Source organism: Macrobrachium nipponense, chromosome 3 (genome assembly GCF_015104395.2).
Source record: "Macrobrachium nipponense isolate FS-2020 chromosome 3, ASM1510439v2, whole genome shotgun sequence".
Lineage (NCBI taxonomy): Eukaryota > Metazoa > Arthropoda > Malacostraca > Decapoda > Palaemonidae > Macrobrachium > Macrobrachium nipponense.
Window position 1 is genome coordinate 69,557,478 of NC_087202.1, and position 24,858 is coordinate 69,582,335.

At 37.4% G+C, this 24,858-nt stretch overlaps 2 protein-coding genes across 2 annotated transcripts in view; one reads left to right on the forward strand and one right to left on the reverse strand.

The window, feature by feature from the left end:
• Positions 1-23,913, forward strand: part of LOC135221798 (trichohyalin-like) — a 33,099-nt gene extending 9,186 nt beyond the window's left edge. Inside the window, exon 2 of the mRNA XM_064259650.1 lies at positions 18,107-23,913. Coding sequence (XP_064115720.1) covers positions 18,134-23,008 — 4,875 coding nt within the window. The 5' untranslated portion in view covers positions 18,107-18,133 and the 3' untranslated portion in view covers positions 23,009-23,913. The remainder of the gene's footprint in view (positions 1-18,106) is intronic.
• Positions 1-24,858, reverse strand: part of LOC135222411 (uncharacterized) — a 440,725-nt gene that overhangs the window by 53,220 nt on the left and 362,647 nt on the right. The gene's annotated exons all lie outside the window — the stretch shown is intronic.

The following is a 24,858-nucleotide window of genomic DNA, read 5'->3' on the forward strand; positions in this document are numbered from 1 at the left end:
ACTATAGCTAAAGGAGCAATATATCATATTACTTTAGGATTAATGAACTTGGGAATAGCTATTTTCTTCACTACTGCCCTGAAAGGACCCCTCTCAGCAACTCTAGATAACAGGGAATCTTAAAATATAAATAAACAATTCAATAACATGGCAAGTTTCATTTTCGACTATCTTTGACTAATTTGGGTTGGTTATGACCAGTTCTGATCATAAACATCTTTACATGTAATTTTATATTTCATAAATACCCACGAATTTTATCAATTTTTAAAAAATCCTGATGGTCCACAGAGGTTTTGGGAAAGGTATGAAAACGTCAACTAAAATTTCATTTTCCGCTCTTCTCTACTTCTTTCGCATATTTCAGTTGTCTTTATCATTTCCTATTATCAATTTTCTTTCCCCGTGTCTCATCCACATTCCCTATTCCCAATCCTATTCCTGAAAACCTCAAAGCCATCCTTCATAATTTATTTGACACAATTCCACAACCTGTTTCTGAAAAGCTCACTACCATCCTTCATAATTTGTTTCACACAATTCCTCATAAAGCTCATAGTCATCCTTTATAATTTATTTCACACAAGTCCTCATCCTGTTTCTAAAATCCTCACAGCCATTTCTCATATATTATTACACACAACTCCTCATCCTGTTTCTGAAAAGCTCACTGCTATCCTTATTCCCCTATCCTGTTTCTGAAAAGCTCACAGCCATCCTTCATAATCTATTTCACATAGCTTTCATCCAGTCCTTCATTCTGTTTCTCAAAAAGCTGCTCACAACCATCCTTAATGATTAATTTCACAAAATTCCTCATCCTGTTTCTGAAAAACTCACAGCCATCCTCCATAATCTATTCCACATAACTTTCATCCTGTTTCTGAAAAGCTCAGTACCATCCTTCAAAATTCATTCCACTCAGTCCTTCATTCTGTTTCTGAAAAGCTGCTCACACAATCCTTCATAATTTATTTCACACAATTCCTCATCCTGTTTCTGAAAAGCTCACAGCCACCCTTCATTATTAATTTCACTACTTTACTTCTTCCACTTTTCCTTATACCTCCCTAATCGACCTTTATATTCTCTTATTTTCGACTATGACGTCATAGGCCACCTTTATCAAAGGGTTATGGAATTACGGTTCTTATCATGATGGCTACGTTTCCTGGTCAACTATTTCCTCTCCTCTCCCCCCACCTCCCACCACACTCCGGTCCTAATGCAATAAACCCACCATGTTAGAGTTCGTAACAAAATCAATTAGGAACCAACAAATCAACGTCATATTAGTTCTATGTTTCTTAAAGGGTTTTCGCTTTGGCTAAAAAAGCACTACTAAATTATATGTAAGACTGTCGTAAAAACGGAGAGAGAGAGAGAGAGAGAGAGAGAGAGAGAGAGAGAGAGAGAGAGAGTTACAAGTTAAACGGAATTACAAGGATTAAGATGTCTCAAAGACTTGTTAGTCCATCCAAGGAGACTTCGTGTGCTCACTTATATCTAGGAGCAGGTTTTACTGATCATTCACAGTGTTCTAATGATTTTGTCAAGCTTTCTTTTAAACTCTCCCACACTGTTGCTGTTTACAACTTCTGGTGGCAGTTTATTCCATGTGTCACATATCTTGTATGTAAAGAGAGAGAGAGAGAGAATGCTCAGAAATAAAATTCCTCTTAACTGATGTAGGCTATGAGTGAAAAGAAAAGACACGAAAGACTCATTTCACAGGGAAACCTCAGTTTCAACATCCACGGGATTCCATGGGATTCGAGTGATACCCTACATTAACCTGCTAGGATCCTTTATTTCTTCAGATACGTCTTCATTCGGGCTTCAACATAACTGGTCCATTTCCTCCCATAATATAAATAAATTTCGCAAAAAAAAAAAAAAAATAAATAAATAAATAAATAAAATAAAAATTTTTGGTTACATTCCAGGACAACGAGAGTTATTATACTGACATTACTAGTATTTCTTTTATTTTTTTTCTATCTTTACATTTTTTGGTCTTTATGTCCTATGTTTCCCGTCCGGGGTATTTAGAAACTGAACCTGTCCATGTCACCACTCCTCTTGGTTTCGCCGTCTACGTCAATAAGGTCTGAGATTCGTGAAACCGACAGTCGATAGGTTTGATGCACCTATACCCAAATATGGAGTTGTATGGCTTCCTTTACCATTTGTCTTCAGTAACACTGGTGCAAAGGTTCTCAACTAGTGGTCCATGGCCATAATAACGTTTTCGGTGATTCACAGGACGTTCAGTTTGTTTGGTAATAAACTGGAGATTGAAGCCTATGGTTTTGAATTAACTTTTAATGCAGTAAGAACAACGCTATCCAGATAAATATCTGACCAATCATCCCACACTATTATTCCTGTTCAAAAAATATAATGATAATCTTCAGGAGTAATTTTTGTGTAAGAAATATATTCCAATCGAAAATGTTTACTGTCCACGCTTTACTTATCGTCACTAGAAAAAAAAATTGTCCACGATATTTTCTTTACTGGCTGGTGGTCAATGACCTCAAACGAGTTGAGAACCACTACTGTAGTGTCGACGTTTGAACTGTCAGGTGTCTCCCCATAACGTTTGACGTTCTTTGGCAGTTTAGTTAATGATTACTACTCCCTCCTTAATACAGGAATAAATTTTGACGTTTAACCACAATTTTACGTTTGTGTTTGTAGTTCATGGATGTCTCCGGGCAAAAAGCTGAATTCCATCCAACACCTTTCAGGACAACGGGTCTGTATAGTGACGTAAGACGGGGTTAGGTAGTTGAACATTTGGCCAGTTTCGCACTCCCAGGCACCTGTCATCCAGAAAAGGGTGAAATGGAAATCTCTCTCAAACACCCGGACATCCATGAACTTATATGAGTGACTGTACGCTGAGATCTTCATTGAAGTACAGAAATGCAAATGAACCATTAAACCTTAAGTTTACCGAAGCAAAGATTGGTCTGGTGAAGGGGAGACACCAAACAAGCAAGATATGCTAACCCGCCCCTCTTTCATCATAAATCGTAATGAACGAGACGAGTTCCTTATAACGTTGATGGAAAAACCCGAACTGCAGTTTAACCGCCAGAGAAAATCACGCAGCATTGACACACTAAATACAACTCTGTTGCGTCAAGCGGGCTTTGCCTCTTGAGAGGTATGTGTTGAATAAGAATAAAATAAAAATTGCTTCGGAAGGTAACCAATAGTTAGAATTTCAGCAAATGCTGATAAACTCAAAATTGTGAATCAGTGGTCTGGTGAACTGACTAATAATAGTGATTTCAGACGGCAAACACGACACCTAAACTGAACACCACGACAAACCATGCTACACAAATAAATATCTTAGATCTGCAGATTTTTTTTAAACACCATTTCATATTCTCTTTCTGTTTACATTCACATACTTCCAAAAAGAAAAGATGAAATATTTACTTAATTGTACATACATAAGCACATTCTAGATGTGCTGACTTATTTACTATTTACCAAATATTTCCTCTTTAACCACATTCTGTATCATTATTTCATTATCCAACCTACTTTTCAGTGTCAGTGACTTACTATAAGGCACGTATTAAAATGCACGTAATCTTTACCCTTACCAGTGACCTAAGCGACCAAGATTGATCAACTTACAGATACCGTTATCACATCCTTTCAGCAAGACCAGATAAAATGCCTAGATAAGCTTTATGAGGGTATCATAGTGTTTTAAGTAAGCATGACCTTCTACCCAAAAACTCCCTCTCTCTCTCTCTCTCTCTCTCTCTCTCTCTCTCTCTCTCTCTCTCTCTCACTGGTGTGTGTGTGTTTTACACACACACACACACACACACACACACACACACACACACTACCACACACACACACATATATATATATATATATATATATATATATTATATATATACATATATATAATATATATATATATATATTATATATATATATATATTAAGCCAAGGCCACAAGAAAAATAAGAGAAAGAGTACCGAGCGTTTTTGTGTTAATCAACACGAAAGCGCTCGATACTCTCTTTTATTTTTTCCTGTGGCCTTGGCTAAATATTTGTCACGCACTATTTAGTGACATATAAGCTATATATATTATATATATATATATATATATATATATATATATATATATATATGTGTGTGTGTTGTGTGTGTGTGTGTGTGTGCGTGTGTGTCTGTGTGTGTGTGTGTGTAATTATCATTATCCAAACCAATGTAAATACTGAAAAAACTTGATCTTGAATAATTTTGCTTGCTATACTAAAGCATTTGATTTCTTTCTTCTCTGTTGTTCTTCTCCTAAATGCAAATTACAGCATAAACAAATCAGTTTACATATACCATTGTAATGTATGGATACGAACATACAAATTTGTATACGGACGCTTATATTTACGAAACATGTAAACTACAATTTCAAAGAATAAAGGCAAAAAACACAAATTACATTTACAAGGGTAAAAATGTAAGACTTCGCATTTCTAACTCAGACTCCGAGTAACTAAGAATCCTCTGAATGGCAATACTATCTCTTACTCGAACCAACAAAGCGGAAACTGTTTACATAACAGAGAAACACGTAACAGGGATAACTACACTAACTCCTTCATAATCGTATTGCTGCAGGTATAAGGTTGGGCCAGCGGGTCGCCTGATAGTTAGGGAGTACTTAAAAAGTTATGTAAGGGTTACGTTTCTATTGAATGGGGGTAATACCAGCATTACCTTCTATTGAAACGATTAAGCCGGGCATCTAATAAAAAGTACGAAAGAGCGATATCAAAGTAATAAATTAAACTGTCAGATGGCATAAGATGTAAATGTTCTAGAGATGTATTGGATGGCTGAAAATTGGACTTGCGGGTGCGGATATCAGTTCTTTTTAATTTGCAGATGCAAATGCCGATGCAGATATCAGTTTCTTTTAAATCTGCGGACGCGGATATCGATCTTTTAAATTTGCAGATTCGGATGCGGAGTTTTTATAACCATACCCTTGCGGATGTGGATATTTTGTAAAAGCTAAATAATTTAGATACATTAAATTGTTATGGACGACTTCCAGCTACATGATTCAAAATTATGTGTTAACAGGATGTGGGATGGGGACCCAGTGATACACGAATGGTTTAATTGTCTTGGCACAAGGTTAGTTCATGCTCATTGCATAATAGGGTAACAAAACTCAAAGCCACTCTTCGCATGAGAGAGAGAGAGAGAGAGAGAGAGAGAGAGAGAGAGAGAGAGAGAGAGAGAGAGAGATTTTGCAAAAAAAATGCAATACCCCATATTTATGATTACAACTGCTGTAAATGATATGAAATTACTAAAACATAAATATGCCTTAAAACAAACATGCTATAATAGAGATACTTATACAGTATATACTCTATGGAATGTGTAATTACGTATCATGTCTTCTGTATATTAAAATGAAAAAGGCAATTTAGAAGAAAAAAAAACTCTACTTTTAGCTATAACGTATGAGTATGAAGTATTGAACATTGAGTAGGGGGTGATATCCGCATATCCGCTTTCTCAAACTGCGGATGCCGATGTGGATGCAGATGTTAAGAAAATCTCAATGCAGCTGCGGATTTATAAAATATGCGGATATCCTCTACCTCTCTACTACGTTCATTATGTTACCTTTTGTCTGATTAACAAAGTTAAGGAACGATGGTTCTGATAGCTACTTCGATGTTTGACTACCACGAAATACCAGAAGCCGTCGGTACAAAAGGCCATTGAATGCTTGTGGGTCTAGCAAATCACCCTGAAAATAGTTGCAGGGAACCGGAAGGGTGGCACTCCCTAGAGCCAATCTCTTCAAGAAGAAAAAGCGTGTACTAGAAAAAAAAGTATTATTATCATTAGTATCATTATTGTTGATGAAGAATCCCACGATGATTTCAGTGTGTTTGTGTATGTGTGTGTATATATGTCTATGTGTGTGTGTATATATATATATATATATATATATATATATATATATATATATATATATATATATATATATATATATATATATATATAGACCTAGTGGATTTCTTGCAATCTGAGCAGAGATCCGTATGGAAAGCTCCAAAGGGCCCACTAACTATGGAAGACCAACTACCTCAGCATTAGTCACATGCCTCTGAGACCTATTTATAAAACAAGCCTAAGTCCAGATCGACCGCAATGTTAGGGCAAGAAAAATCTTTGAAGGGGTCATCACAAGGACGAATCGTCCCTCACGTTTGTGAGAGACCACATTTTGACAACAGATTTTGCAATCGAAATAACCAGCATAATTGTATGCAAGAATTTTTTCCTTCTCAAGACAGCGCGTATTTTTTTTTTTATGGGACCTATGAGGTCACTCAGTGCTGTAATAATGTAATGTAGAAACAATTGTTAGGTCTGAGACACTAGATTAAAGGACATTCTACAATTTCACAAGCTGATGAGTAAGATCAAGGTTTGTCCGACAGCGTCACACTGAAAAAGCAGTCTTGGAACAGAAAGAGAGCATGGGAAAGAGAAAAACTTCCTTGTTCCTGTAACAATTTCGTCATTTAATTTCACTTAACTTCTGAGAACTATGTAAGTTGAAGATTCTCATGAATAAGATTTTACTCAAAAGGCCGTTTTAAAGCCATAAAACCTTCACTCTGGTATGTTTTTTCTTTACAGATAAAACCGTCACGCCTTTTTCCTCGAAACATAATCTTTTTATAGCTTTGACGACAACCTAAGATCAGAAGCTCTTGAAAAGGAGATAGGAGCAATGACGATGAATATTATCACAGTGTTCGAAATAACCGGAAGGAAAAGAGAAGCTGTAACCACAAAATTTGTAATCTAAGCGATACTGTTATACAGAAAGAATAGGAAAGATGGACCTTTTTTCCCCCATGCAACTCATAAGTTCAATTTACAGTAAAGAAAACTCCAAGTACGTCCTCCCGGATTTCTAGAAAATCTGTTTAACGTGGTATTCGCTTATCGGTCTCTTATCGTAAAGTAGATATTATCTTGGTCTCACAAAGTCAGTGATTAAGTTTCAAATGACTACACTAATTCTCAGTATACATGGATGGCATTCCTTTCAAGGTACATTCCTTAATTGAGAGAATAGACTTAAATATAACATTTCTTAAATCATTCTTCTTAATAACAGCAGCAGAAATAACAATACTAACGACAAGGGAGATGAAATAATAATAATAATAATAATAATAATAATAATAATAATAATAATAATAATAATAATAATAATAATACATACATACATACATACATACATACATACATACATATATACCACCAGTATCACAGGAAAAAATAACCTGTCATATGCAGGAGCAAGACTAGTAGCAGAACTCATGGGGATACAGAAACTAAAATAGCAACCACCTGGGGAAAGGCGCCTGGAAAAACAAAACATGGTGATAAAATCTGACTTGAGTAAACTAAAAGATATAGCAGAAAAAAGGATAAGAAGCAAGAAAACTAAGGAGGAACTGAACGAGAAATACAAAGTACAGGAGAGGGGACTAAACAACACAACAGAAGATATAAAACAGTTTTAAAGCCAAAGCACATAAGATCCAACGGTACATGAACAGGAATAAAGGATACCAACAGAACAAACTATTCGGAACAAACCAGAAAAGACTATACAGCCAAATAAGAGGGGAAGACAACCACCATGAAATTCCTGAAGCCGAACCAAGTATGAAACTCTGGGAAAACATATGGAGCAATCCGGTATCAGACAACAAATATACAACATGGGTCTAGGTCTAGGAAGTGAAGGCAGAAAAAATGGGGAGGATAAAAAAAGGATCCATTAACATCACGACGGACACAATCAGACACCATCTAAAGGAAATGCCCAACTGGAAAGCACCAGGTCCCGATGAAGTCCATGTATACTGGCTCGAAAACTTCAAGGCCCTACAACCACGAATAGCAGAACTACTCCAGCATTGTATCGCAAACCACCATGAGTCTAAATGGATGACCACAGGGAGAACATCCTTAGTACAGAAAGACAAGAACAAGGGAAATATAACAAATAACTACAGGTCTATCATCTGCCTATCAATAATGTGGAAGTTATTAAAAGGTATTATCAGTGAAAGCTATACAACTACCCAGAGGATACAAACACCATCCCCCGCCAACAGAAAGGCTGCAGATGGAAGTGTAGGGGCACAAAAGACAAGCTCCTGATAGAGAAAACGCTAATGAAGAATAATAAGCAAAGGAAAACCAACCTAAGTATGGCATGGATTGACTACAAGAAAGCCTTCAACATGATACCATACACGTGGCTAATAGAATGCCTGAAAATATAAGGGGCAAAGGAAAACACCATCAGCTTTTGACGGATCTTTCAAGGTGACTCACTAACCCCATTGCTCTTTGTAATAGCAATGATTCCCATGAAAAAAGTACTGCAGAAGATGGATGCTGAGTACCAACTTAAGAAAGGACGCAACAGAATTAACGAATTAACCACTTGATGTTCATGGACAACATCAAGCTGTATGGTAAGAGCATCAAGGGAATAGCTACAAGATAGTGGAGACAGGATACAAATACCTGAGAATAATAGGAGTGGATATAATACACCAAGAAACGAAGGACACAATCAGGAAAGAATATATGCAGAGACTTAGGCAATACTTAAGTCAAAACTCGGTTATAAACACATGCATAGTACCAGTAATCAGATACAATGTAGGACTAGCGGCATGGACGAGGGCTAAGATCTACATGACAGACCAGAAAACTAGGAAACACATAACAATACACAAAGCACTACACCCAAGAGCAAATATGGATAGACTATACATAATACGAAAGGAAGAAGGGCGAGGACTGCAAAGCATAGAGGACTGCACCAACATTAAGAGCAGAGCACTGGGGTAATATCTGAAAACCAGTGAAGACAAGTGGCTCAGGAGTCCATGGGTAGAAGGACAAATAAAAGTAGATGAAGACCCAGAAATATACGGACAGGAGAATGACAAACAGAATGGAGGAATGGCACAACACACCAATTCATGGACAGTACATGAGACAAATTAAAGAACTGGCCAGCAATGAAACATAGCAATGGCTACAGAGGGCAGAACTCAAGAAGGAAACAGAAGGAAAACTAACAGCGGCACAAGATTAGGCCCTAAGAACCAGAAATGTTCAAAGAACGATAGATGGAAATGACATCTCACCCATATGCAGGATGTGCAATATAAAAAACGAGACCATACACCACATAGCAAGGAATGTCCGACACTTGCACAGAACCAGTACAAAAAGTGGCATGATTCAGTAGCAAAAGCCCTCCACTGGAGCCTGTGCAAGAAACAGCAGTAATAATTGGTATGAACACAAACCTGACTGAGTGATATAAAAAGATCAGGCAAAGATCCTCTGGGACAATGGTATCAGAACAGATAGGCAGTGATTCTTAAACTGGGGGCCATAACCCCAGAAGCTCCCAAGAGGGCGCAAGCAGGGTTGCCTGTTGGTGCCCGTTATTTTTTTTATTTGTGATGTTAATTGTAAAATTGCCAAAAACATTATCACTGCTTCCATGTGTTTTCTAATTATTGTCTCAAAACAGACCAAACATTCAAAATATTAGTAAATTTTCATTTCAAATCTTGTTTACGAATTACCTTTTATTGTTATGATAAAATTTTTCCGCACTCTCTGCTCGGGTGTGTGTGTGTGAAGTAGGGTTTTCAGCATAAGTTGGAATCAAAACGAAGAAATGAAACAAGCTTAAGTAATATGGCCAAAAGAGCCAATATCACCCATGCCTCTGATCAGTGCTACAAAGTCAAAAAGGCCACACTATAATCCACTGTTTTCGTTGATATTATTACATACACATACAGCTAAACTAGTTGTCATCAGTGTCCTTTGTTTTCTAATATTATATAAATCTTCTTCTTTTCCACAGTTATCCCTACATTAAGAGGTCGGTTGCCTGATGCGCCTTCTCAACTGCCTTCTATCAAAGACATCATCCTCCACCATACCTCTTCTCTCCATATCTTTCTTCACTTTTTCTTGCCATCTAATTCTCTGTCTCCCTCTCGATCTTCTTCTGATAGGTCCTTCCCAGGCCCTCTTCACTCCCACTCGTCATCCATCCTTAACACATGCCCATACCATCTCAATCGTGACTCTTTTATCGTCTCTGTTATCTTTACTAAGCCTGTTCTTCTTGTTTCATCATTTTCCAATCTCTCAAGCAATGATATTCCCATAATCCACCTCAGCATTCTCGTCTCTGTTATCTCAAGCTTTACTTCCTCTTTTTTTCTGAGTGCAATCTGATCCATACATTAACACTGGTCTTATCATGTGCTATAGATTTTGACTTTTAGCTTGATTGGCATTTTCTTATCACAGAATACTCCAGCTACATCTCTCCACTTCCCCCATGCCACTTTTATCCTACTGTCAACTTCAGTCTATCCTCCCTCTTGGCTTAAAGTAGACCCTAAGTATCTAAACTCTTCCGCCTGTTTTATAATCAAGCCTCTTTCTTGCATTACTTTTCTATCTCTATCTTCCTCTACTGCTCACCAAAACCTCAGTTTTATTCCCATTCACCTTTAAGCCACTCTTCTCTAAAGACTCCTGCCACTCCCCAACCCGTCTCTGTAGGTCTTCCTCATCTTCAGCAGTAATCACTAGATCATCAGCATACAACAATTCCCACAGAATTTGATCTCTTCTCTCAACACATCCATGACCAACACAAATAATAAGGGGCTTAATGGTGATACCTGGTGTAATCCAACACTAACTTCAAAGTTCTCTATTTGTCTAACTGCTGTTATTACTTTTCTAATATTATACAAATATGGATAAATAAATGAATAAAGAGGATATATAATAATTTTTGATGTGGTCGTGATACATGAATAACTGTATTAATAGTAATAATTATATATATTTTTGTAGTAATTAGTACTTTTTCTATTTTCTATCAATGTAACCAGTATAATGATGAAACTGTTTGAATAAGGATTAAGATAAAACTTGGTTTCATCATTTGTTTGTTTTACCCGTTTTCTATGATCTTTGTTTATTCCATTGAAATAAAGTAAAGTGCATACTTGTATCAAATTTAACAGCTATGGAGCAAAAATCTATCATTCATCCATCTACTCATATAGGCAATGGTATACAACTCAGCAACATATTTTTATTGTTACCAACTATTTCAGAGGGGGGCGCAAGGCAAAAAAGTTTAAGAACCACCGAGATAGGGTGATACGTGCTGATAGATCGGACGTGACGATGACTGACAAAATCAAGAATAAAGTATCACTCATTCATGTCGCAATACCATAGGACACCTGAGTAGATGAAACAGAAAGCTAAAAAAATCATAAGTATCAAGACCTGAAAATAGAAATATGAAAGATATGGGATATACCAGAGCAAATTGTGCCCATAATCATAGGAAAACTAAGCACGATCTAAAGATCCCTGAAACGGAACCTGGAAAAACTAGATAAAGTGATGGACTCCCAAGGAGGCTGGACGCAACCCGTAACCCCACACTGCAAAAACCACCCAGTCGAATAGGATGGCTGTGATAGACAAAAAAAAAAAAATAAAAAAAAAAAAAAAAATATAATAAATAAAATAAATAGAATATTAATAATAATAATAATAATAATAATAATAATATAATAATAATAATAATAATAATAATAATAATAATAATAATGATGATGATGGCCCCAGTGTCATGGTCTTTGGTTTATAAGAGGAAAATTATCAACTGTTCAATCCTGTTGAGGCGACCAAGTTGCGTGCACGCCAACATTACTAATGTTCGATGTTGCCATAAATTACCCTTAGGATGATTGGACAGATCAGTTAAAACTGCCGTTGTTCCCCTGTTAAATTAACTGTAAACCAATTACCGCAAATGAATGATTAACATCAATTGCCGATAATATGAAGGCAGACAAGGTAGGGAGAACTGAAAAGGGAAGCATCATTTCCTGCCATGCCAGTGGAGGTAAGAGGGGGGGTGGGGGGAGCCCCGGCAGCCAATCCCCCAGATAACCCGTCCGCTGTAACGCAGTCGTTCTGGTAACGAGGAAATTCCAATACAAGACCTCGATAACAGCCAGGCTCGGTGATTGCAAGATATCGGGAGTCTTGGTCATATTAAGTTGACAGAGCATCAAGAAATAAGATTTCATGCGTATGTATTAACAAAACGCGCAAGCACACACGTACGTACACACACACACACACACACAGATATATATATATATATATATATATATATATATATATATATATATATATATATATATATATATATATATATATATATATATATATATATATATATATATATATATATATATATATATATATATATATATAACATCACGGGAACGAAGTGAAAAGAGTTTTACATCCTGACCAGTGTTGGCTTTATTGCCAAGCCATCTGCATAGGATTGATAGGAATATATAGATATATATATATATATATATATATATATATATATATATATATATATATATATATATAAATATATATATATATACTACATATATATATATATATATATATATATATATATATATATATATATGTATGTATATATACATTTACTAGCAAAACAGTACATACAGACAGAATTTTTTGTAGGAGTCTTACTCTCATTGTTTAACATGTCAGCTTTTACAAAAGCGATTATCTTGCGGGGCCCTCCTTCCTTTTCCCATCTCAGATGTACACACACGCGCGACACACACACACACACACACACACACACACACACACACACATATATATATATATATACGTGTGCGTGTGCGCGCGCGTGTGTGTACATCTGAGATGGGAAAAAGGAAGGAGGGCCCCGCAAGATAATCGCTTTTGTAAAAGCTGACTGTTAACAATGAGAGTAAGACTCCTACAAAAAAATTCTGTCTATGTACTGTTTTGCTAGTAAATGTATATATACAGACACACACACACAGACACACACACACATATATATAAATTCCTATCAATCCTATGCAGATGGCTTAGCAATAAAGCCAACACTGTTCAGGATGTAAAACCATTTTCACTTCCTTCCCGTGATGTTTTATATATATATATATATATATATATATATATATATATATATATATATATATATATATATATATATATATATATTAAATGCTCATAATAATTTGGCATTCACTACTTCAAGGCATCACTTCTAATCCAATTTCCTTACTTCTCATCTTCAAGTCCGAACTTTTGAAAAAAAAAAAACTAAATTTGCTGCTAACCTTCTAATTTATTTTTTATGCTGTTTCCTTTCTTAACTTATGGCTATTATCAAGAATGTACTAAGTATACAACTGAACTTCATTCCACTATGCGGGTGAGTAGAGTAACAAAATTGAAAGCTTAAGAATAATAATCCCAATATCTAAAATCAAGATATAAACTTCACGAGCCACAAAATGGAAAATTAATAAAGAAATAACTGAAGACAGAGCTGGGAGATTTTCCATGAAGGTTTATAGAAATGACTCCTTTGGACCCGGTGAGAGACCTACTTGAGAAGACACCTGAAAATTCATTAAAGGCTGCAGCAGTGTGATATTCACTTCTTTACCAATCTCCAGCAACCTTTAGTTATCCTCTTGATGAAAGAACTCAGTAACTGATAAAGTCACCAGCTACCTTTAGTTATCGTCTTGGTGGAAAAATCTCAGCATCTCTGATACAGTCACCATCTACCTTTAGTTAGCCTCTTGGTGGAAAAACCTCCGTATCTCTGATACAGTCACCATCTACCTTTAGTTATCCTCTTTGTGGGAAAACCTAAGTATCTCTGATACCTTTAGTTATCCTCTTGATGGAAAAACCTCAGTATCTCTGATATAGTCAGCTCCCTTTAGTTATCCTCTTGGTGAAAAACCTCAGTAACTGATAGGTCACCAGCTACCTTTAGTTATCCTATTGGTGGAAAAACCTCAGTATCTCTGATAAAGTAAGCTCCCTTTAGTTATCCTCTTGGTGAAAAACCTCAGTATCTGATAAATCACCAGCTACCTACAGTTATCCTCTTGATGAAAAACCTCAGCATCTCTGATACAGTCACCATCTACCTTTACTTATCCTCTTGGTGGAAAAACCTCAGTATCTCTGATACAGCCAATATCTACCTTTAGTTATCCTCTTGGTGGAAAAACCTCAGTATCTCGATACAGCCCCCCAACATCACCTTTAGTTTACCCTCTTGGTGGAAAAACCTCAGTATCTCTGATACATTCACCAGCTACCTTTAGTTATCCTCTTGGTGGAAAAACCTCAGTATCTCTGATAAAGTCAGCTCCACAAAGTGCTGGTGAAGGATCACCGTTATTGAAATGGGCTTGTATTAGCTTCCTGAGTTGTTTTCGTAGGGCCAGCTTTGCCAGGCCTCTTCTGGAAATTTAAACTTGTCAGCTTCATCGGTCTTAGACTCCTGAGTATCACGGAGGGAGTGAAGTTCCTCACCACAAAGCCAGCTACTAAGCTAGGGTGGTAGAAGGCTCAGCAACACTTTCTCATCGGGTACTTTCAGCGTTACTCTGAAGGTCCCATTTGAAAATGTGTCACTTTCTCATAGATACCTGATTCACTGCTTAGATCAGAAGAGAAACACCAGTATTTAACAAAATATACCTATACCGTTCCCTAGTGAATTGTTTTTAGTTTGTGTTTGATATTGTTCTCAGTGTTACACGAACTATTCTCCTAAATTATTACTACATTTATTTTAAAATTAAACTCCCATAGGAAACAGGTCCATTTTCTACGAGAGAGAATGCAAATTCATACTTTTTAGTCAACATCGTACTCAAAGCCCTGTCCTGTCTTATCAGTGGTGACACTTTGATATCAGCCACATATTAAGAAATACTGCTAGGAACGTCCCTCTCTCGAAATACAGGTAATTACTCTATTATCGCAAAGTGATAAAATACTTCATGGTTAACCTAATAACAAATATAAAGATTGCTGCCAACTTGTTTATTAAAGTTATCTCAACAATAGGCATGAGGTTATGTGTGTATATCGACAAATACTAATGACTCCAGTTCCAAGCAGCAACACAATCAAAGTGACATAAGCATTATTTTTAGGAATGTACGTATTATGATGAAAATAGAGATAAAAACCCATAAAAAAATAAAGATTAATCTGATGCAGTGTCAACTGGTTTTAGGGGAACTGTACATTACTTTTCATCTGCAACTAAGACTCCACTGGAGGATCCTAGCGACGTAGCGGAATTCAAATTCTTATAATTCTGCTAAAAGGTATCGTGGAACAGTATGCAACTGAAAATATGGACAATGGTTAAATATGTGTATCTGACTTTTCTTTACTGTATTAGGTAGTTCCCTTATTAGGGGTTGGACACGTGTGTGTGTGTGTGTGTGTGTGTGTGTATATATATATATATATATATATATATATATATATATATATATATATATATACATATATATATATATATATATATATATATATATATATATATATCTGCAGTCTCAAACTTGTGTGTGTATATTCGTCAGTACTGTCTCTGTAGTATATATACTTGTGACTTCTAATACTATGTATCAGTCCCTTGTCAATGGCTTGGAAATACAGCCAAAACCGGTCAAGACCTTACTTTTCACCTGTGGATGTGTGAAAAATGAATCACGTGCTAAAGTGATTATAATCATATATATATATATATATATATAGTATAGATATCTATATATATATATATATATATATATATATAACATTGTATAGTCCTCTTATGTGGTTTCGGATCTTTGTAACTTAAGTTAATAGATTATTCTTGTTTCGAAATTTTAGGGATAATCAAAGAAATTTTTCATCTGACAGAGGTGAGAAAAAAATCTTATTTGAAGAAGACGTGAGATCTTAGTATTCTCTGTTAATCCTCCACTGTAATAAGACTATCCTGCCCAAGTTGGAAAGACTAATTACGCTTCGATTTTTGGAACAGACAAGCCTAACTAAAAATTCAGTAATGTTTATAGTAAGGATAACATAGTCAGCATCGGATGAATCCACTGGTTTTTCAAGTTCGTCTTCTTGGCCCAAGTAACAAAGCATCCAGTCAGACTTACCATCCCCCTTTAGTAAAGACATGAATTTCCCAGGAGTGATGCCATTGATTTTGTTCTATAGTCCAGGGTTTAACCTTTTACCATCACTACCACACATATACATTTTCAGGAACAGGAGTTACAGAATACAACTAGACGCAGCTATTTCATAATCATTCCCCCAGCCTGATCATTCATCCAATACTATTTAATCGTAAGTGATCTGTACACCCTCTTAAGCATGGTACACACTATGCCATCATGTATCAGCTACGTGATGCAGTAGTGGTGTTGAATAAACTCAATAGCGACCAAACTGTATTGCAACACTGCTCACTTGTTCTCGCAGTTCAGCTTTCAACAGCAAGATGTCTGCCGATGATGTACTTTTTGCCAGGAGACTACTGTGGGGTGTAGTTGCTCTGTGTGCTTCAAAAAAGAAACTTTTGAGGAAGAAACGTAGAACCTTGTGGTGTAAGCAATGGCTTTCAACAATGCCAATCCTTGCATTTTATAAATTGTTGGAAAAACCTGAACCATACATTTGTAAGCAGGACACCAGCTTTCGAGACTGCTCGTTCTTGCAGCTGGAGGATCGTATGCAAGCCTTCAATATTCAACCAGGATTTCAAAAGAGAGCCTCGGTCTAATCATCCCCGATACCTGTGAAGTCATCTATAATGTCCTTAAGGAGGATTATTTGAAAGCAAGGTTCAAATATAGGTACAAAGTACACAAATATTTTTTTATTATAGGAAACGCAGCTCATCAAAACACCATAACTTCGGAGTGTAGATGATTTGATTGGAGACATTTCCCTGTAGAATTGTCTTCAGGGTGAGCAGCTTTTAAGTAATGTCTTCATTCCGCAGTGTACAGTTTACAAAACTCGATAACTCTGATGTTTCTCATCTTCTAATGCTTGCATTTGATGTTCCAAACAGATGGATGTTCCTTCAGTAATCCAATAGAATGTATTGTGTTAGTCCTTGTCCACTCAAGGGGTTTGGCAGGTGGTGGAGAGCGGCCGTCCTTACCCTCTGAATGATGGTGCAACACTAAGCTGAGTAATGAAATAGCCCCGATCCATCAACACGTTGGTGATGCGGCTTCGTGTTGAAAAACTCGTTTTTCAACGCATCCATCTAACACTGCGAGCATCATGATGCATAGTGTGTACGGGGCTTTAGGTTCGGCTCTCCCGCACTGGCACATCTAGACAGTTCAGCCGTGGCAGGTTAACTCTGAACTGGGGCTAGCTGAACAGCATTGGGAAACTAATGACATATGCCTACCATTAGCCAGATATAGTTTTAACCAGTGTGCCCTGGTAGTGCACTGAAACTACACTATTATACTGAGCTAATTATCCTTTCTTTTTTTAAATGAGGACACAAATGAGTTGAGAAGGGTTTACTTCATTTCTTACAGACAAAAATAAACTGATGAAACTGAAGTTACCTCCAATCCATGTACCTCGTACGCTTCTATAGGAGCTTGGTTACAAATATCTGGCTATTTTGGTAGCCATCTTGGGTGTTTCTAGTCATCAAAATTGTGTATCTAAGCACTTGAAGACTATTTAAATATTCTAACACAAAATGAAAAGGATTGTGGAATTCCAATGTGATCAAAAAATAAAATTTCAATGTTCATATATCTACAAGATGCCATTTCGAAAACATGCTGGCCATCTTGGAAAATGGCAAAATTTTGTGTGGCCAGAGGGTGATTACCAGAAAGAAGGCCAAAAAGAACTGTTGTGCTGAATTTCATGCTTTTATTAACATTTGCAATGTTTCCATTATTTTGGGGTTACCTACTCCAAATGTTTTGCTTACCTCAGCTATTTTCATTTATATATACTGCACCCAAAATAACATTTTCTTTCTCTTCCAGGTGGTCCAAGACTGCAATGAAGAGGCCATGTCAGCTGCCAGCCTTGCATCATACGTCTACAGTAAATTTTCCGGAAGTGGTGCTTTGACTTCTGGGGGTTCAAGTGACATGAAGAACCTTTCACGAAACTCGTCTCCTAACCCCAAGCTTACAGCTGTGTGGAGGACTAAACCTCAAAAGAGTGAGGACATACCAAATAGTTCACCAACTTTCAAAGAAGATGGTTCGTTACTCCGACTTCTGAGAACAAAATCCATGCCCTCACTGGTACTGGACAAAGGTTCACCAATTAGGCAAACAGCACCAGTGGTGATGCCTTTTTCACCCACTGCCAAGAGTGACACCTCCCTAGATCACAGTACTTCATCTTCTTTGGCGTCTCCTATAACAAGCAGGCACGTAAACCCCCGCAGAACTCTAGATGAAACTGATTTCTTGGAGTCATCTACCAACACCTCTATTACTACTCCACCACCAAGTCCTTCGAGATTTACGGCCCCACATGTAAAAATCACAAGGTCAGTATCAGACGGGCACATAATAAGAAGACGGAAGCAACAGCTGAGAAGTAAGACCCTTGATTTTCCACCAGGATGCATGCCTTCTGTTAAAACTCTAAGGCTCAAATTTGATACTGGAAAACAAACAGATTATCATGATTCTTCAAGATCAATGGCGAACCAAGACTCATATTTAAGGGTTAATAAAGAAAAGCCAATGTCAGGTGACAAAATTAAAAATAAAAATGGTGAACCTCCTGTGACAAAATCCAATATATCTGGACATGAAACACCAGAAGAACCAACAAAAAATAAGAAACTAGTCAGACATGAAAGTCTTCGCAGATTTGAACCACAACACAATGAAGTTGAGACAAAAGAAAGAGAAGAACATATTTCATTGGGGTCAGTCAAAAGCCTCCTCAAACACTTTGAAAGCACTGTACATTCAAGTAAAGATGATGAGACAACTCATGTATCTCAGAGGCAATCCAGGCCACTAAAACGTGTAGTTCAACTGTCCTCTCCTGAGCTACAGAGATCTCTGGAAGGTGACCAAGAAAATGAACCTGAGACTAAAATCGCAAATGGTAACCCTGGAAAAGTGGTATTTCGACAGAGGAGCAAAAGCTTACCTGCACCACGTGAAAATAAACGGAGTAGCCTTGCAAATATTCCTGCAAATGTACACAAATTGAAAATGCATTTTGAAAGGCAGAGCGGACCAGTAGAAGTACAGCCTTCAAAAGGGAAGTTAAGAGAACCAGATAAACCAACCTTAAATCCACATGAACAAACAAAGCCAGACATCTCAGGTAATCTTGCAAAGAGAGAGGATGGCTATGAAAATTCAGCAAAAGCTAAAGGCAACTTGAGGAAGCAAGAATCTATTGGTAAAGTTTATGGGAGCAAAGAACAGGAAGATGAATGTCCCACACTGTATGCAGATAACGAGAATCAAGCAAATGAAGAAAAGGTACCAAAGAGCCCTTCGGTTAAGACCTTGAGAAAGCATTTCGAAGTACCCACATCGCCCCAGCTTTCACACAAGGATGCAAAAGAACGTCCTATCCGTAGACGACATACTATAGTTTCAACTGTCCAACAGGAATTCGAGACTAAAACTAAAACGCCTGACCAGGTATTACCACAAGCAACACACGTGAAAGATACAGAATTAGATGATCAATCCCGACCACATGCCTCAGTTAAAAGTCTTCTCAGGCAATTTGAATCACAGTACCCAAAGGAGAACGCAAGTGAAGAGATGCCAGAGAGAGTTATAATCAAAGAGGATACACTAACACCATCTTATGTAAGAGTCAAATCTATAATTCGAGAAGAGTCGCTGATTATGATAAATAAATCAGATGGCTCAATACAATTAAAGGATGATGATTCTGATGAAGAATTCTACAATGAAAGTGACATATCCTTAGAACTTAAGGTACAAGGTAGTGTAGATTACGACAGAGACGACTTGCCTGAAGGAGGTACAAGAAGGGGTGTCTTAGAGAGAAAGTTCGCCCGAACTGAATCATCAAGCAGCGAATATTCTAGTGATGATGAGCAAATATCTACCCGCAAGCAGAATGATAACTGGCGATCAAAGAAATTGCAAGAACAGAGTGACAGAGATTTAATGGAACAAGAGAATAGAAAATGGGAGCGAGAGGAAAGGGAAACAATGGATATACAAAAACTCGACGAAATTACTTTACAGAGAGAGAGAGAGCGAACAGCACTAATGCAAGCAGAAGAAGAATGCAAAGCTCTAGAAAAGACTGAACACGAACGGATACAACAGGAAGAAGAACAAAGGAGGCAGATGCGTGAGAAGGCTGAAAAAGAAAACCTGGCTCGAGAAAAGGCAGATGATGATGATGAAAGGAGAGAGCGGGAAAAATTACAACAAGAAGAAAGGGATAGAGCAGAACAAGAGAGAAGGGAAGAAGAGTGGGCACAGCAAGAAAGAAAAGAACGCGAGAGATTAGAACACATGGAGAGGGAAAGAGTAAAACGAGAGCAAGAAGAAAGAGAGACACTAGAACGAAAAAGGAGAAAACAGGAGAAAGAAGAACTTGAAAGAAGGGAACAAGAAAGAAGATTGCACGAAGATAGAGAAAGAAGAGAATATGAAGAGAGAGAGAGAGCAAAACAAGAACAGAGACAAAGAGAACAGATGGAACAGGAAAGAGAAAACCAAAAGAAGGAACAAGAAAGAAAAGAAAGAGAGAGAACAGAACAAGAAGAGATAGAAAGAGAGAGGGCTGCACAAGAGAGGAGAGAGAGAGAAAAGGTAGAACTTGAAAGAAAGGAGCTAGAGAGACAAGAAAAAGAAAAGGCAGAACTTGAAAGAAAGGAGCTAGAGAGACAAGAAAAAGAAAAGGCAGAACTTGAAAGAAAGGAGGTGGAGAGACAAGAAAATGAAAAGGCAGAACTTGAAAGAAGGGAGCTAGAGAGAGAAGAAAAAGAAAAGGCAGAGATCAAAAGAAGAGAACAAGAGAAAAATCAACAACTAGAGAGGGAAAGAGGAGAAAGGAAGCAAGCAGAAAGAGAAATACTAGAGAGAGAAAAGGCAGTGAAGGCAGACCAAGAAATGGCGGCAACCAAAAAAGTTGAAAGAGATCATAAGAAAAGGGAGGAAGAAGAAGAGACGCAAAGAGCAACTCAGATGGAAAGGGACAACGAAAGGGCAGAACAGGCGCGGTTACAAAGGGAACAGGAGACCGAGGAACTGATGAAAAGGCGCAAGGTCAGCAAACTAGTTGACAAATTCATTACTTTGCAAGCACCCGAAAATGAGACTAAAATAAAAGGGGACGGAAGTTCAGAGGCATTGAAAGAGAACTTGGGCGAGGGCCGAAGGGAATCGGATGTTTCCGTCTTAATTGAAAAGTTTGCTCATGCTAAGAAGAGAAGTTCCTCTGCCTCCTCGCATTCTAGTGAGGAGAATTCCTCTTCTAAGCAGGGTAAGGAAACATCTGCACCCATCCCAACAGCTCCATCAGCGTCAGCTAAAAATGTTCCAGGTAAAGTACGCAATCTTAACCCTGATGAACTACGTTTCTTTAGTCAGGATGGAGCGGCGTTTGAACCATTTGTGAGAAGCCAGAGCCTCCGTGCAAAGAAAAATGAACCCACGCCATTCCAACACAGAGGGGGATCTCTGAGGGTGAAAAGCTCGGAACCACGCCCAGTGTCAGGTGATGCCCAGGCTATGCCAAAATCCTGTCGGCAACTTCGTCCCGACGAGCTGCGCTTCTTTGCTATGGCTAACAACAACATTTATTCAACTAAGAAACCAGCAAACAAACATTCACAGCCCCAGCAGGATTTTCGGCTAGGTAGCCAGGATGACCCAAGAAAATGGCCAACACTGTCTCCTGGCGATGATCAAGGCTACTCAGATAACTCAGACACAGACTCCGATACCAGTTTACTAAGAGACTATGATCGGGATGATGAAAGCACAGACGAAGCATTATTGCTTCCGGTAGAGCATTTGGATATGAGTGCAATCCCCTACCATGATGATGATGATGACGATGATGAAGCACATTTTTCAAGCTTAACTACCATGGATTCAGTAATAAAAGACGATTCGGCTCAAGAATTTCCTATGAACTTTCATCTTTCAAAAATACCTGCAATTTCCGAGCAATCCATGCATGAACTGGGATACTTGGACTCTCTCTCACATGGGGTGCAAATGCACTGCCTGGATGGAGAAGACGACTGCAAACACAATGTAACTGATGATAGTCAATTGCACAAACTGGTATCAGATGACTCTGTATATGGTACTGTTTGTGAAATTATAAACTCTGACATTCAACTTTCTTGCGACGAACCAAAGACATCAACGCCTTTAATCACTGTGACGAATACTGCAAGAGCTAGTTATGGCAGTGAAAACCTAGGTACTACTGAAGACGGCAGCAGTCCTGAGGGTTATATCGACAATGCCACCGGCATTCTGAAAGAAGCAGTGCTGGATATAAAAGATGATCACCAGCATTTTCGTCAGAGACCCGTCCTCTCTAAATTTCACCAAACTATGCACCGAGATGATAACTACAGCAACACAGCCAACAGCATTCCTAACTCAGAGCTACCAGAGGGCTTGCAGGGTGTCCTACACAGCATAGGTGTCATGGCATCTCCGACTGATGCACAGGACCACAGCATGACCACGCCAAGTGCGTTCGATCAACGCAACACGCCTGAATGGACCAACGACGAAAACCAAGAAGGAATTACTACAAAACCCATCGAAGACTACTTTCTCCATATTGATGAAAGCAAGGAATATTTATCAGACAAAGACTTTGCCGTATTTTGTATCTTAGTCGCTTTGTTATCTCTTATTATGTATTTCGTTTATGATTTTTTCTTTTAAGGATTTTACAAAGTCGGGCTCACACACAATAATAACTTACGCAACAAAAGAGCAATAAATCTGCCGCAAGTTTACATAAGAAATTAATTTTTGGTCACATATAATGCTTATGTAAAAAATGAGCAGTGTCAACTACCCGGGAACTTAGTGGTACGCCAGTGCATATGATATATTTTTATATAGGTATCTGCAACATGTGTGTATGTATATTCATACATACATATGTGTGTGTGTGAGTGTGCGTACGCGCGCGCGCGATGTGAACTTATATTTTTCCCTAATGTGTAAAAATCTATTTTATTATTACATGTTTGACAAAGTTTCTTTTCAAAAGAAATTTGTTTAAGCATAGGTAATATCAATTCTGAAAACTACTTATAAGCCATGGAATGAAGTTTAACAGCGTCATAATTAATCACTTTGAATTTACAAGTGAACAGAAAAACTATCATTTATTCCAGTTCATCAAGTACAAGAATCCTTTGTGTTAATCATGACTTTCAAGCTAGCCAACTAGCTTCAACTCTGTTAGTATCACAAATATGCCTGACTTTTAAATGCCCTCAAATGATTGTGCAGTAAAATGAAAAAAAAAAAACATACCCAGACGTTGATTGCCAATTGACATAATCGTGTTAATGACAGCATACCCACAGTCTCAATGTGTTCGCCAAACAATTATACTACCTTTTCATCTCTATGTGTTTTACTATGATTTTTTTTTTGCATACATTAACTTGAAAGTTAATGTATATTTTGTCCCTGAAAATAATCGAGCATTTCGGATTCCATGAGGTGGAATTTTTGTAAAATAACGGAACAAAATGAAATCCTTGCTGAAATTTGATGTCGTCAGTCTCTTTGTACAGATTCAGTTTTTCTCTAATAAAGAAAATCTTAATTAATTCATTTTCTTCCTCCTCAGCTTCTAATTTATACATATACGTTTACTAGTTAGAAGTCAATTCATAAGGTTCCTTTCAGTTGAAAAATGTCTATTATATTCTACATATGATATTCAGCGTTCATTACAAGAATTTATTCATTGTTATATAATAAATGACTATCCACCTTCTACATATAAAAAAAAACCCTTATGCAAACAAAACCGAAAAACCGACAGATTACCAGATTGGAATAAATGTCAATACATGTAAAACACAAGTCCACTATTAAATGGAAGTTGAACTTGAATAATAAACTTATAAGTGGTAAAAAATCAAATGATCGACAGATGTATCTGAGCGAACCCTCAAAAAGAAGAAATTAACCCAAGGGAGACAGACAGCTATGCTATAAATGCCAGGCCAGGCACAGGCAGAACCAAGATCCGGTTACGCCATCAAGCTTTCTTTTAACTCGATATTTTGGGCGTCAGTAATCTGCGCCCTATAAACCCTGTCTTCCTCACTTCGTAACAACTCAATATTCAGATTAGATTGATAACAATCAGTTTGGAGACACTAAAGAGAGGACATGATTCTCCAGAATTGTACGTGGGTGTGAATATATTTGTTCTCCATTTTGTAGTTTTCTTCATGCATTTAGAAGATGAAATTTTTGGCGCAATGGTAAAAATTACGCAAAAATACTGTTCATCGAAGGTTTACATTTAAAGCAACTGAAGGTAACGCCTGGGATGACCCAGCTGTCAAAACTTGGGAGCGTATATTGTCATCAAAAGTGAGAGGTATAATTGAAAAGGAAGAAATATCAGCGCTCCCAACATTGATAAAAGAATAAGGGTTTTTTATTTGGTGGTCCGTCCATCTTTTAATATTTTTAATTGCTAAATACATAGAACGCTTGATTTGTACCAGTGAAATGTTTACCTTATAAAGACTTCCCAT